The sequence below is a fragment of the Nothobranchius furzeri genome, chromosome 16, assembly GCF_043380555.1.
Source record: "Nothobranchius furzeri strain GRZ-AD chromosome 16, NfurGRZ-RIMD1, whole genome shotgun sequence".
In the NCBI taxonomy this organism is placed as follows: domain Eukaryota; kingdom Metazoa; phylum Chordata; class Actinopteri; order Cyprinodontiformes; family Nothobranchiidae; genus Nothobranchius; species Nothobranchius furzeri.
The window spans coordinates 57,045,778-57,058,798 of NC_091756.1; the positions used below are offsets into that span (position 1 = coordinate 57,045,778).

The 13,021-nt window shown below is 41.9% G+C and overlaps 1 protein-coding gene across 4 annotated transcripts in view; it reads right to left on the bottom strand.

Moving 5' to 3' along the window:
• Positions 1-13,021, bottom strand: part of nlgn1 (neuroligin 1) — a 520,675-nt gene that overhangs the window by 299,042 nt on the left and 208,612 nt on the right. For 2 of the 4 annotated variants that reach the window (XM_054749773.2, XM_015962273.3), the window contains one exon: positions 2,702-2,761. The exons of the other annotated variants lie outside the window; for them this stretch is intronic. In XM_054749773.2, the coding sequence (XP_054605748.1) occupies positions 2,702-2,761 (60 nt within the window). The remainder of the gene's footprint in view (positions 1-2,701; positions 2,762-13,021) is intronic. 4 annotated transcript variants of the gene reach the window in all.

Genomic DNA, 13,021 nt, shown 5'->3' on the forward strand with positions numbered 1-13,021 from the left:
GTAAAAACCGGAGCTAGGAGCAAATCCCTCATTCCCATCAACTCACACTTTAACGTCTTTATTCCCAGAACAAAAGGGATTACAAACACCAGATGTATGCAGTTTAAAGAGATTGTAAAATGCAAGATTTGTTGTGTTAGTAGGGGTGGAGGGGGGTCAAGGATAGGGATGTTCTCTGTGCGTCAACAAGGACACAGTTGTTCAGAGGTTAAGAACATCAACACATTACGGCAGGAGGAATCCGGGTGTAGGAAGCTGATCAGAGATGGAAGTTGGAGGGTGTCTATAAAGATGTGTGTTATTCAAACACATTTCTCTATATATTAAACTGGATTAGTTGTCTGCCTCACATCTTTTATAGAGATAAGACTTGAAGCTTGCTAGATCTGGGTGAGCTATATGACTCTCTTTAATCTCAATAGCATGTGCGCGCATGTGTGCGTGAGTGCCCAGAAAACCAGCATGAAAGCTCACATCAAAGGGATCCAGATAGTTTTATTTGGATGTAATTTCTGTTGACTTGGTGACATTATACAGTGGAGGTGCCTTATTAGACCTGGCTGTCATTAAAACTGCACTGCTGCAGCTCTGAGGGGAAATGATGCCACCTCAGGATTTTATCAAGGACATTTTCTTCATGGTATGACTTTTCAACACGCTAAATCGTCTTAGTAACCATGCAGAAAGCTCCTCATTTAGTGTTATTAGGTTTCAGAAGTTTGAATGCATCATTGTAGCTTAAAACGCTACATTTTAAATTGAACAGGAGCAGCATATAGGTCTGTGTGTGTTTGTGTGTGTGTGTGTGTGTGTGTTTCTTTCATTGCTACTGTTATTATTATTATTATTTTGCTTGTAATTAATTTATTCCCGGCTTGTAGGCATAAATCAGCATGTGAAACATGTAAATGTGCTTCTACATTACTTTATACAAGTTCATGTGCGTATGAACATGTCTGCGGAGAGCATTTCTTTCTGCTGCCATGTAATTTATTTCAAACATTCTGGTTGACTGAATCAGGTCAGGGAAGGATGAGGCAACTTTGGTTCTATATGTGGCTGTGCAGGATCAGGTTCTGCAGAACGTTAGGAGAACGTTACAATGTCAGGTTCCGAGCTCTTCTTGATCAGACTAGATGGCTTCATGTTTTGTTGTTGTTGGAAATTGGAATTGCTTCAGTTACCCCTACCTCCCACTAGAAGCATCAGCGGTGCGGAACGGCACTGCTTTAAATTCAAATCCATTACAGTCTACGGGGGAGATTCAAACCAGCCGCGACGCTGAAATTTCCACGCTCATCCCAGAAGGGTCAAGTCGCCCCGCACCACTAAAGATAGCTTTGGGCTACATTTTTGCCACTTCTGGAACATGACAGTTTCAGCAGGATTAGACAGGAAATCGAACAAGGTTTCAGAGTGAAAACTCCTTGGAATTTTCAAAATAAAAGACTATTCCAGGGATGCGATTACATATCTATGTATATTAACGTCTATACAAGAGACCTAACAGCTTTAATCACACCGTCGTTCCCAAAGTGCAGCGGTGTGCTTTTCATGGCTTTAATCCTGGCAGTGGAGAGGAACAACCTCATATATGACATCAAACAGCGATACCAAATGTAATTCCCTTCTTTTGGGTTTAATGGCAGACGGCATAAACTCGAGGGATTCTGTGATCTCGTGAGTCCGGCAAGAGCACGGCAGAGAAGCCGCTCTGCAGCTGAGATTCTCTCGGAGCGTGCTGGACCTCAGCGAAAGGTACAAGTAAAACATTCCGCTCCGCTGATCACTCCGGTGCAAAGTAGAGGTGAGACTTTAGCACAGCTTGAACAAAATAAAAGATTCCACAAGAAGAACGGATAGGATAAATTCTTAATGGCTGATGCTATTAGCGCTTTCTGTTTCCCATAGGGCTGAAAAACTGTCAAATTTAAAAATATCCAATTCAAGTCACCTCATATTTAAGTTTCCTGTATTCTTCTATTTGTTCAGTTGACACTTTTGCAGTGGATGCAGGGTCATTTCTTATCAACTAGAATTTTAAATGATTTATCTTTTCCATACGACGAAATAATATTGTTGTTATTATTATTGTTGTTATTTTTCTATGTAGAAGATATGTAGTAAACTTGTGTTTTTGGCAACATCAACATATTTCACAGACTGTATGTTTGTAATGAAACAGTTTTCCATTTATTTGATTTGATACCAAAATCAGAAACAGGTCCTGACTTTAGTGAGGATTCAAAGCCAGCTAGCCAGTGGTTTACCTTTTAAAACAAGACCACATTTAGGCAAATTAAAACAAACAAACAAACAAAAAGAAACATGCATAAAATGTCATAACAGCTGGCTGAAGGGTTAAGGTGTTTAATCTGCTGGTGGGATGCAACATAAAAAAGAAAAAACATAAAAATAAAACAAAAGAAGTAAAAAGCAAGTCCAAGCAGAGAGTTTATGTTACAATATTATTATCAAAGAATGGAGGTAGACATGTAAACCTTAGACATCAAGCTGAAAAGGACAAAACACATTCAGCCCAAAAAGAGTTTACGAGTAAAGAGCAAAAAGAAAATGTCCATTACTTTCAAAAAAAGGACAAGAAATGTAAGAAAATCAAAGAAGATAAAAAGTTGAGGAGAAAGGGTAAGTTTGGTTTCCCTTGTCATGCAAATCAGATTGGCACTGGGGGAAAAAATACCTTCATCATCCGTGCGGTCACTATCACTTAAATCATCAGTGTGTTTCTTTGTAAGGGGACCTATAGGGACCAAAAAGAAGATGGGAGGAAAACAAGGTGATCAAGAACACACAGTCTTCAAAAGACGCTCTCAAAAGATAAGAAAGTGATTATCATTTCATTGCACTTCTTAAAAGAAAAACGGTCAATCCGACAGGGACATCACCACAAAGTCTGTTTCACATGTATGCAGTCGGACTTTGATGTGTGAGAGTCGTTTTCAGATCATTACAGAGCAAGAAAAGAGGGATTAAAAAAAAAAAGGTCAAAAAGTTCTCTGGTAAAAAGGAAGAATTAACCAAATCGCATCAAACGATGTGAAGCTCTTTAAAACAGTACATTGTATAGGCATTGTCATTATTGGGTGATTGATAATAATCTGCGTAGCTGAAAAAAGAAAACAATCTGTAAAAGAAGCAGCACCTTTAAGAGCGGAGCACTGAACAGAAGCATGTGACCAACTCCACCTGTTGTGTTCCTCCTGCCCCATCAAAGCATGCGCAGGTCCACCTGGTCAAACCTCAGCTTCAGGGCCGGGGGGACCTCCAGTAGGGTTTCAGAGGAGTGGTCAGACTGATCATCAGGAAGTGGCACCAAAACTAAAAGCTATAACAAACTTCAGGAGACTTATGGGGCTGTTGTCATATACAGGCTAATTAAAAATGACTACAGTCTAGTTATGGAACCGCCTTCTGTTATAGGTCTGCTTGGCTTTCTATTTAACACAAGTCCTTTGTGCTATGAAGGACACAAAAATGTGTTAAATAGATATAATTGAAGTCTGTCATTTGAAATTGCACCTAAAAAATTTTTTAAATTGCACTTAAAAACCTTTGGCATTTGGGACTGTCAGGAGGTGGGGGTATTTGCCATCGCCCCACCAGCCCACCCCCACCTTGGTGGTATAAAACGTGTGTTCTGTAATTACATTTGGTTTGGTACAAAGTGCAAGATGTAGATGCTCGGCTGTTAGGCTGAGAAAAAGGTAAAAGAGGGTGTTTGGAGCAGGTAGTCTACCAAAAAGTAATTACAGAGCCAAGTTCAAAAACTGTGATTCAGACTCAGCCTCCATTGTAATCCTTTGATCTTCAGCATGAATGGTTAGAGCTGAGACTTAAAAATAAGTGATTTAGGATTCAGAATAAATCCCACGATTAAAGTTTCTGCTTTTAATAATTAATGGATCCCAGCTCCTGCCTACAAACATCATCTTGGGGAAATTATGTTATTTTTCACTTTCTAGCCATGTGCAGTAAAGCTGCAGCTTTTTTGGTAGATGTAGAAAATGTTTTTACTACATATTTTCTGGCTCAAAAGAGAAAGTTTGGCAAAGCAACAGCAAAACAGGAAAAAGGGGACACCTCTCTTTGATTAATTACAGCGTTGTTTGTTCAGTTCCCCAGAGTTATCTTCAGTTTGTAGAGAGTAAAACAGGAAATTGGTTTGGGCTTAATCCAAAAAAAGTTTACAGCATTTTTCTCTACGTTTTGCCTTTTGACAATGGATAGTGTTCTGTTTTCGGGGATCTAACGTACTAGTTGAACAGGGGGAGTGGTCAGCTGCTTCGTTACTCAAACCAACATGTTAATATTAGTGGGATTTTTAAACACGACAAGAAACACGTGCCCCTTTAATCAAAGACAAGCACGACATCAGCACACACCTCAAAAACATTCAAGTCAACGAAACGCAGAAATTTGCACGAACACATTAAGATTCAAAGCATGCAGTCTCAGACATTAAAAAGTATGATTGCATGGCATGCAGGAAACCACAATCGCATTTTCAGTTTTTCAGTCTCCACTCACTCAATCGCTCGCTCGCACGCACACACACACACATAAAGCAATGGCTTAGAAAATGTGATGCCACAAAGCCTCCGACTAAGTTGTGGAAAGAGGACCAGACTGCCCTAGTCCTTCCCACTCCCTCAGGTAACTACACCACTCCACATCAAGCAATCATACAAAGATTATCTAAAGCAAGCTGATTTGATTGTGGGTCCTTCTGCAGCTCAAAGTCTATATTGTAAAAGAGAAAAAGAAACAACTACAGAGATTATTAACGTAAAGGTGTACATCTGCGTCAGTAGTTGTTTAACTATTTTTATCTAATGATTCTAAGAAGAGGTTTCCTGCACAAAATTCTGTTCTACAGCAGTCTCCCGGTTTCCTTTGTGAATTTGACAAGTGATTTGATAAGCAAGGGCTGACTGTGCTTTTTATACATGCTGAATAAGCACTAGACACAAGAGCCGCTTATTTTAAAAAGTGGAGCGTGCAAGAAGAACAGAGAAACTGCTGTCCAGGGATGTGTGGTTGTTACAAAGAAGGATGCTGCGTAGAGAGATCACTGACAAACAATACGTGAGGTTTTAGGAAATTCATGTTTGCTTTCGCCATCAGCTTCACGACAATGAGTGATTGGGAGCTCTTTATACTATTTTATCTTGTAATATCAGGCAGAAAGTAGGCACTAATCATCTTTCCTGCTGTAGATAGTGAGCAGGACTTTATTAACCCAAGCAGAAGCATCCGCGGCATTAGCGAAATGACAAATTGCTTTTCGCCTGTACGACTGTTTCCAATAGAGCCAAATGTTTATTTGCCCAAAACTTGTTCTACCTTGGAAAGTGTGGTAGTGATAACATTGAGATGCTCTGAAATAATTTGGGAAGCCTAACCCCAAAATTCCACTATCTCTGCTCCGCTCCGCTCCGGCACGAACTCCGCAGCAAAATCGGTCCCGTTGTAGTCAATCAGAGCTGTTCCACTACTGCGGCCGTGCGGCGCAGTGCACCGCCCACCGTTCCGCCATCCGGCATAAATAGGATCGATTCCATTTTTGCCGGACGCCGGAGCACCTCCGCAGTCAATGGACAGAAATCACAACTGCCCAACAGGAAAAGGAGCAAGCACAGCTTCCGTTATTTCACAATAAAGCGATAAACAAAAAGCGTTTTTTGTTTCAAATGCACAGGTTTAACAACTTTTAACAACTATCAATGGCGGTTGAACTTTAAATGCACAAAAATAAGCCATAAATACAGTTTCCACTATCAAGGTAGTCACACGTTGTTGATCCAAACACTGCTGATCTCTCTACACAAATGATGGGCAGATTAAACAGTTCATTTTGATGCTTCTCCCACACAACGGGTGTTTGGATCTAACTTCCGCGTTTATTGCTCGGACTGTATCACAAGGTCTCGAAAATCCCTCGCATGCCGGTTTGCGCACCTCAGGTCTCCGCACCGGAGCGGAGCCGTTGTAGAGCGGGTACCAGTAAAAAATTGAGTTCGGAAGCGAGCGGCTGCGGAAGGCGGGGGTGGAGCGGAGGTAGTGGAATTTTGGGGTAAGCGTTTGTTTGAGCTGCTAATCATGCAACAGGAGCTACACACAGGTTGGTTCTGACTGGACAGAAAAGCTAATGGCTAGACAAAGCTTAGGATCAATGCCCTAATCTAATCTCAAAGGTTTCGTTACAATCCAGCTGAAGATCATTCATGAAACCTTTTTTTTTTTGTTGTCGATTGTAAATTTCACAGTTACAATAAAGGTTGTCTTTTTATACCGAGGATGGAAAGTTGCTGTAACATTTTTATTCTGTTCAGCCTTTTTTTTTTCAACTTTACATCATTTCAAAATTAGAGGGTTTCTTAGAGCAGGATAAACTTCCATTTAGACGACACCGGATTAAAGACAGCAGACCGACAGCCTCTTAGGGTAAATAACCATTGCTCCTATGTGAGTGGCTAAATATCTGATGCAAAAGTTGCACACTGTCAAAGTTTCTAAAAGATCATTTGCCTGAAACTACTATTGAAATTGGAATTGTGATAGGGTTGCACCGATCTGGTTTAGTCTTGGTCCAGCATTGACTAGCCATTACCTTGTGAAGTAAAATAAAAATATCTATTTTTTCCAAACCGGGATCCTTCAGGAATCCAGCTACAGCAGGTTCGATATCAACTTCTTGTAACCTTCCTACAGAGATCCACTTCTAAAAAGCCAAACCATTCCTTTACTGTGGTTTATCAACCATTTCATCAGCGTTCTCCAGGCCTGGATGTTGGAGCTGTTTAGAAAAAAAAAAAAAGACAGCATCTAAAACAAAATAAATATTAAGCTCCAGGGGCGGATTAAGGACTGAAGAACATCCGGGGCTTAACACACGCACTAGTCAACATCATATATGTCTTGTACCACATAATTTTTAATCTGAAGCTACATATTAAGCATTTTCTGGGCAGAGTATTGTTCCTGTTAGTGTTTAGTGTGAGATGATAGTAAATATTCCCTTTCTTTCTCCAACAACTTTACCTGATAGTAAGCTAACTTTAGGCAAACCAGCAGCACAACAAATATTTTCAAATAAGACTCACAAACCTGAGTCAACACCAGTCTCATCAAAGCTGGGGTTCTGTCGTTGTACTTTTGGTCTAAAAAAACGTCCTTATATCCATCTTCACTCATGCGTTTCAGGCAGAGAGTGTAGAAGAAGCCGGCTGCTGAAGGGCTTCTTCTTCAGTGGTGGAGGCTCAGGCAGGCTGTATACAAACTACTGCCAGCTGCTCCCTCTCTGTTGGACTTTGGTACTGCATGTTACATCTGCGATTTAGATTGGGGGCTTTTCATGAAACATCCGGGGCTTCAGCCCAGGTAGCCGGGCCTAACGCCGCCCCTGTTAAGCTCTACTGAAGAATATCTCTTAACAGATTTTACCTTTCAAGGCCAATTGAAAAAGAACAAAATTCACTCAAACTGTGTTTTTGCAACAAACAGATTGAAGGACATTCTGTGAGATAGTTCCTCTGTAAAGCAGTTACATAAAGAATGTCGGTTTTGGTCTACGTCACTATGTAACACTCTGCCATCAGTCAGTGTCCATGTCACACATACTTACAACACTCACAAAAGACATTGTGTCTATTTCATTCAGATCAACAGGTTTGCTGTGCGCCAAGGCTCTAATGACTGAAGTTGGAAAGAAGATGTGTTTTCAGAATGTGTCCTTGAAATGACAGGAAGTTGGAGCCCTACAAGGCTAAAGCACTCACAGCACGTTGTCCTCAATGCCACTGATGCTGAAAGAAGAGCACGTCATTGCAGACTAAGCAGATGAGTACATAACTTCAGTATCGTAACCTACGTGTTCAACATTAATGCTAAATGTCCCTAAAGATGTTTTTAATCCGCCACAGAAAAGTTTAGAGACAATGATTCAGCCATAGATGCATGATGTTTTCACATTCCCTCTGGGTCCAAACACGACTTGATGGCTGGTGAAACCGATATCTGATCTCCTCATATACACATTTATTAAGTTAACACAATTGTGAAAAAATAATAATATAGAAAGGACAAATAGCACACTGCACTTTAGTCATTTTACAAGAAACTGCTTGTTTTCTAGAGACTAATGGAAGCATGAACAAATATTAACTCACTTACTGCCATTGACAACTAAAGTCATCATTTTACATCCAACTGCTATCAGTCAATTGCATTTTTTATGGGGCCGGCATTTGAACGAGCCCCTGCACCGTGAGAATTACTCCGGGGACACACCGGCCGCGGAAGCGCCGAGAAGCGAATCGCTCACAAAATTCGGCCGCTGCTCGCCGCTCCTGAGTTCAGATCAGACGCGCCCCAGTCGAGGCGCGCCTCGGCTCAGCTGTAGTTTTTTCTTTTAAACACTTGGTGTCCTCCATTTCCTCTCTGCCTTTTCTCAGCTCTTTTCCTCTACGTTTGAGTGTTTGTACGTGTGTACGTGTGTGTGTGTGTGTGTGTGTGTGTGTGTGTGTGTGTGTTTGTGTGTGTGAACCTATGGTATGAGTTGTTTCTGCCAATTGAATCTCTTGGAACCCGCTCCAATTCTGCAGCTGTATCCTTGCAGTTTCCTCCGACATGGGTATGTAAATAACCGTGTTTTTCGGGGGTTGTACAGCTCCTTGTGTTTCTCAACTTCCATAATTAATTTAAAATCATCCATCTTAACTGCTTGCCTCAGACTTTCTGCCTCTCTGTCCTGTTTGCTCCGGATAAAAGACACCCAAAACCACACCCCCTTCATGTGGTCACACACGCACACAAGTTTGATGTGTATGTGTGTGTGTGTTCGTGTGGTTTTTCTGCAGTGTCTGATTACAAACACATTTGACTCTTGCCGAATTTTATTTTGAAATGCTTTATTTTGTTAAATTTACCGGCCTGCCTCTTGAGTCTAGGTTTGACTTCCTGCTAGAATTGACGCGATTCACCCGCGGCTCGCGAAAAAATAGAGCAGACGCCGAAATGATCGCTGCACGGCTCGGGCTGGAGCGCCGGCGCGCGCCGGTGCGAGGCGATTCGCGGCACTTCGGCAGCCCATGTGGTCTATAGAATAGCTTAACAAGGGCGCCGAATGAAGGCGGTCCCATTTTTGCGGCGCTTTCTCGGCCGGTGTGTCCCCAGCGTTAGCATCACGTCTCTAAAACGGATCTTCAGGAAGCAGAAAAGCCATGAAATAGGAAATTGTTTTGAGACGCTGCTGTGAAAAAAGTGAGGCGCGAACCAGAAAAGCTGCATGCCGCTCACAATTCGACAACGGATTATGAAAGAATGGATAGCGCTAGAAGCATGCAGATTCTTTCTTATGCAAGAAGTGAGTCTACTCTTTCTTTGGGTAGTTGTGGCATTTGCATGATCATAGAGCATAATATTCTGTGATTCTTCAAAAAACATTAAAAACGAGCAAAAACGCTGGCAGTTAATAATTTCATACGTATGACATTTGACACTTTCACCATGAAACTGTTAAAACACAAGTCTGTTTAATCCACTGTATTTTCAGTATAACTTGAACCAGTGTTGCTAACTGGGGATACTTTGGTGTTAACCTAGAAATCTAGACGGGCAGGAGCAGAAGCAAAATTTATTTCCATGTCAGTTTAGCCACATTTCATAGGAGCTTCAGCAGGGTTACCATTGGCCTGAGCAGTATTGTGTTATGCCAATCACAGCTCTCTGTTGGTTTGGTGGGTTGGATGATGCAATGGAGGGGAACAACTAAAATGCTGTTGGCTCATTTGATACAGTTTTGGCATCAACTGTGGACACACTTTCTCGCCGGTTTGTAACTCCTAAACCATAAAGTGTTAAGTTATACTTTGCCATCCTCTTTTCCATCTTGGATGTACCACCTAAGTCATCAAAAGTTGCGCGCGCAGCCTGGCAACGAGAGTGAAGGCTTCCTCATTCACTCTCGATACTAAAACAGCATTTTAAACCCTTTGTTTTGAAGTTCTGAGCACATAAAAATGTCGGGTTGTTGCGTGTATGGATGCCAGAATCGCTTCTCTTCAAGCAGTGGACTGAAACTTTACAGAATTCCAAAGGGAGCACATCCATTTCAACAAAATCGGAGGCGTCTGTGGCTGCAGGCCATCAAAAGGGTTGATGAAACCTCGACTGAAAACACGATCCGAAATGCTCGAGTTTGTAGCGCCCATTTTATATCAGGTAAGGTAATTATGTACTAAGATTACACCAGAAAGCTGGTTAACGTGTGTTCTATTAATTAAAGTAAGTTCCGTTTGCTGGTTTGCTTTTAAGCAGTCTATTTATTTACAGGCGAGGTGTCATTGGACTCCTCGAGTCCTGATTTTGTGCCTTCTGTGTTTACGTACACAAAGCGAAGTCCAAACCCCCATGCAAAGATGGACAGGTAATGTTTACACCTTCCCATCACAGATATATTTAATATTTAGAAATTCTTGCTATTCATGATGTTCAGTGTTATTATATCTTGGCTCTTGACTTGTGTAAAATTAACACGATTGTACTCTGAGCACGCTAAAAAAAGAAACCTATGCTATACTCACCCTGCCCCACAGGTACAGTTGGCTGTGAAGACGTAGTTCTCTGGTTTGTTTACTATGACCCAAGCCTCATATATAGCAGTCTTGTGTCCTTGTCTTTGGCTAGGAAGGACTTCTGCCTTCAAGACGCAAAACTCAGAGTCTATGTCGTGATATTTTACTTTCTGTATGTGGCCACAGACAACATATTTGTATGCATCTAACGATTTGTATGCCTGTAGCTTCTCACGTGTGTACTTACTGGGCCTCTCCACTAGAAACGTATATATATCGGGCCACTGGATATCTGGCCACGCACCTACATCTTCCACCCATTCCGTAATGCCACAGGGATACGGGAGTCTGTTGCCATTCGTTAAAGTGAGTTTAATAATATAACATTCAAGATTTGCCGGTGATAACCCGTTAGCGTAGCTTGATAAAGCCTGAAACAACGCCATTCTCTGTTGCCAAGCTGCGCGCGCATTCTCGCTGACGTCATATTGTTTACAAACAGTAAAAGGGTCTATTTAGACTAGAGAGACAGAGACAGAGGGAGCTGAGCAAGGTACTTAAGTCCTTTATTTAGAAAAAGGATGCATTTGCATCTTTTTTGATGAAATATGGCATACTGCCTTGTTTACAATCATCCTTAGTGGTGCGTACGTCACGTTCATTGTCCAGTAGCATGTGGGGACACTTTGAAAGAAAACTGTAGATTCTGCCCCACGACTGAGATCTGCTAATGGGTTGTGGACAGACTATCTTTTCACATCTATAGGCTGGCTTGTCAGTCGTGGTGACAAAATGATTGTAGTACTGCAACAATTTGTAAATCACCACCCAAACTCACGAACAGCACCAAAGAACATGAACTGAACGCGTGTTGAAAATCAAATCTGTGAGACTACAGTGACAGATGTGGTTGCTTTCTGGGTTGTACATGTGCTGCTATTACAGTGGCATCTTTTGTGACTGAGCGGGTTTAGTGGGGATCAGAGCAGACATGACAGCTGCACGACAGCTCTCATCTCATACACACACACTTAGACTGAGACAGACATCATGCAGCAATCACCTGTCAGTTTTAAATGATCTGGTGACAAGCAGGTCCTGCCACTGGCCTTTACCCTCCTACCTGCCACTGTGAAGTGTGTGAGTGGCTCCTCCACGGAAGCTCGTGACGTCTCAGCTGAGTCCAGCTCTGATTGGGAACATGCAGCTTTCATCTCTGGGTGTTTTGTTGCTGCATTTTTATTTTTACCCTGTCAGACTAATATGCTGTTCCTTCCACGCCTTGTAACAGCTACCACTTTCGCTACAGCCTGAGCAACAAGCCACACTGCACTATGCTTTTTCTGTCGTTTTTTCAATACAAGCAAGGAGTAATTTAGAAGGAAATAGAGCCTGCTTTATGTTCACACCAAAATAAAGCTAAAGCCCTTACAATTACTGGCTTCAATGGTTAAAGTAGGAGTAAAAACCTCTCATTACGTTAAGGAATCTTGTTTTAGCTGCATAAAGAAGAGTTGAAGGAACATGAAGCAGAAACTGAGGAACAGAAATGACACAGAAAACTAGTAAGAGGCATCAAATGAAGTGGGTTACTTTCAATTCTGTGGCCATGCTCCAAATTAAGACTATACTTTATAATGCAGTCGTATCAAAATAGTTAGTAAACTCACTAGATGTGTGGCAGTAGGCGGCCAATGAGATGATATGGCATCATGAAGCATTTGAGGAAATGGTAAATGGCCTGTATTTGTATAGTGCCTTCTACGGTTCTACAACCCCCCAAGGCTCTTTACAACACAATCAGTCATTCACCCATTCACACACTTATTTACATTCTGGTGGGGATGAGCTACAATGAAGCCACAGCTGCCCTGGGGCGCACTGATGGAGGCGAGGCTGCTGAACACTGGTGCCACCGGTCCCTCTGACCACCACCAGCAGACAAGGTGGGTTTAGTGCCTTGCCCAAGGAAAACAGCAGCATTTTCTGCCGGGAGCCGGGATCAATCCTACAACCCTCCAATTACTGGAACACTTGTCTACCTCCTGAGTATGTTGATGTTTTGCTAAAAAAGATACATTCTAGGACCATCTGGAGTAATTTAGTGCATGTTTCCATCAGAGCTATTATAGATGTAACACATCCTAAAGTCGGGCGTACACTGAGCAACTTTTTCACTTGTAGCATTCAGCTCCATCTCAAACTGTACGATTTCCTCGCACAGCAAAGCTCAAGAGTTATGTTCTCGCACTGTATGGCCCAATGCTCAGATGCAATCTGACTGCTCCCACTGCATGGCTGGTAGCAATGCATCTGACCTGAAAATGCTAAAGGTAGTCGTTTTAACGCAACACGTTGGACCTTTGCGTCCAAAAACTCAGAAGACCTTGAGGCTTTGCCGTAGGAGAACACGCAGGGGTTTATTG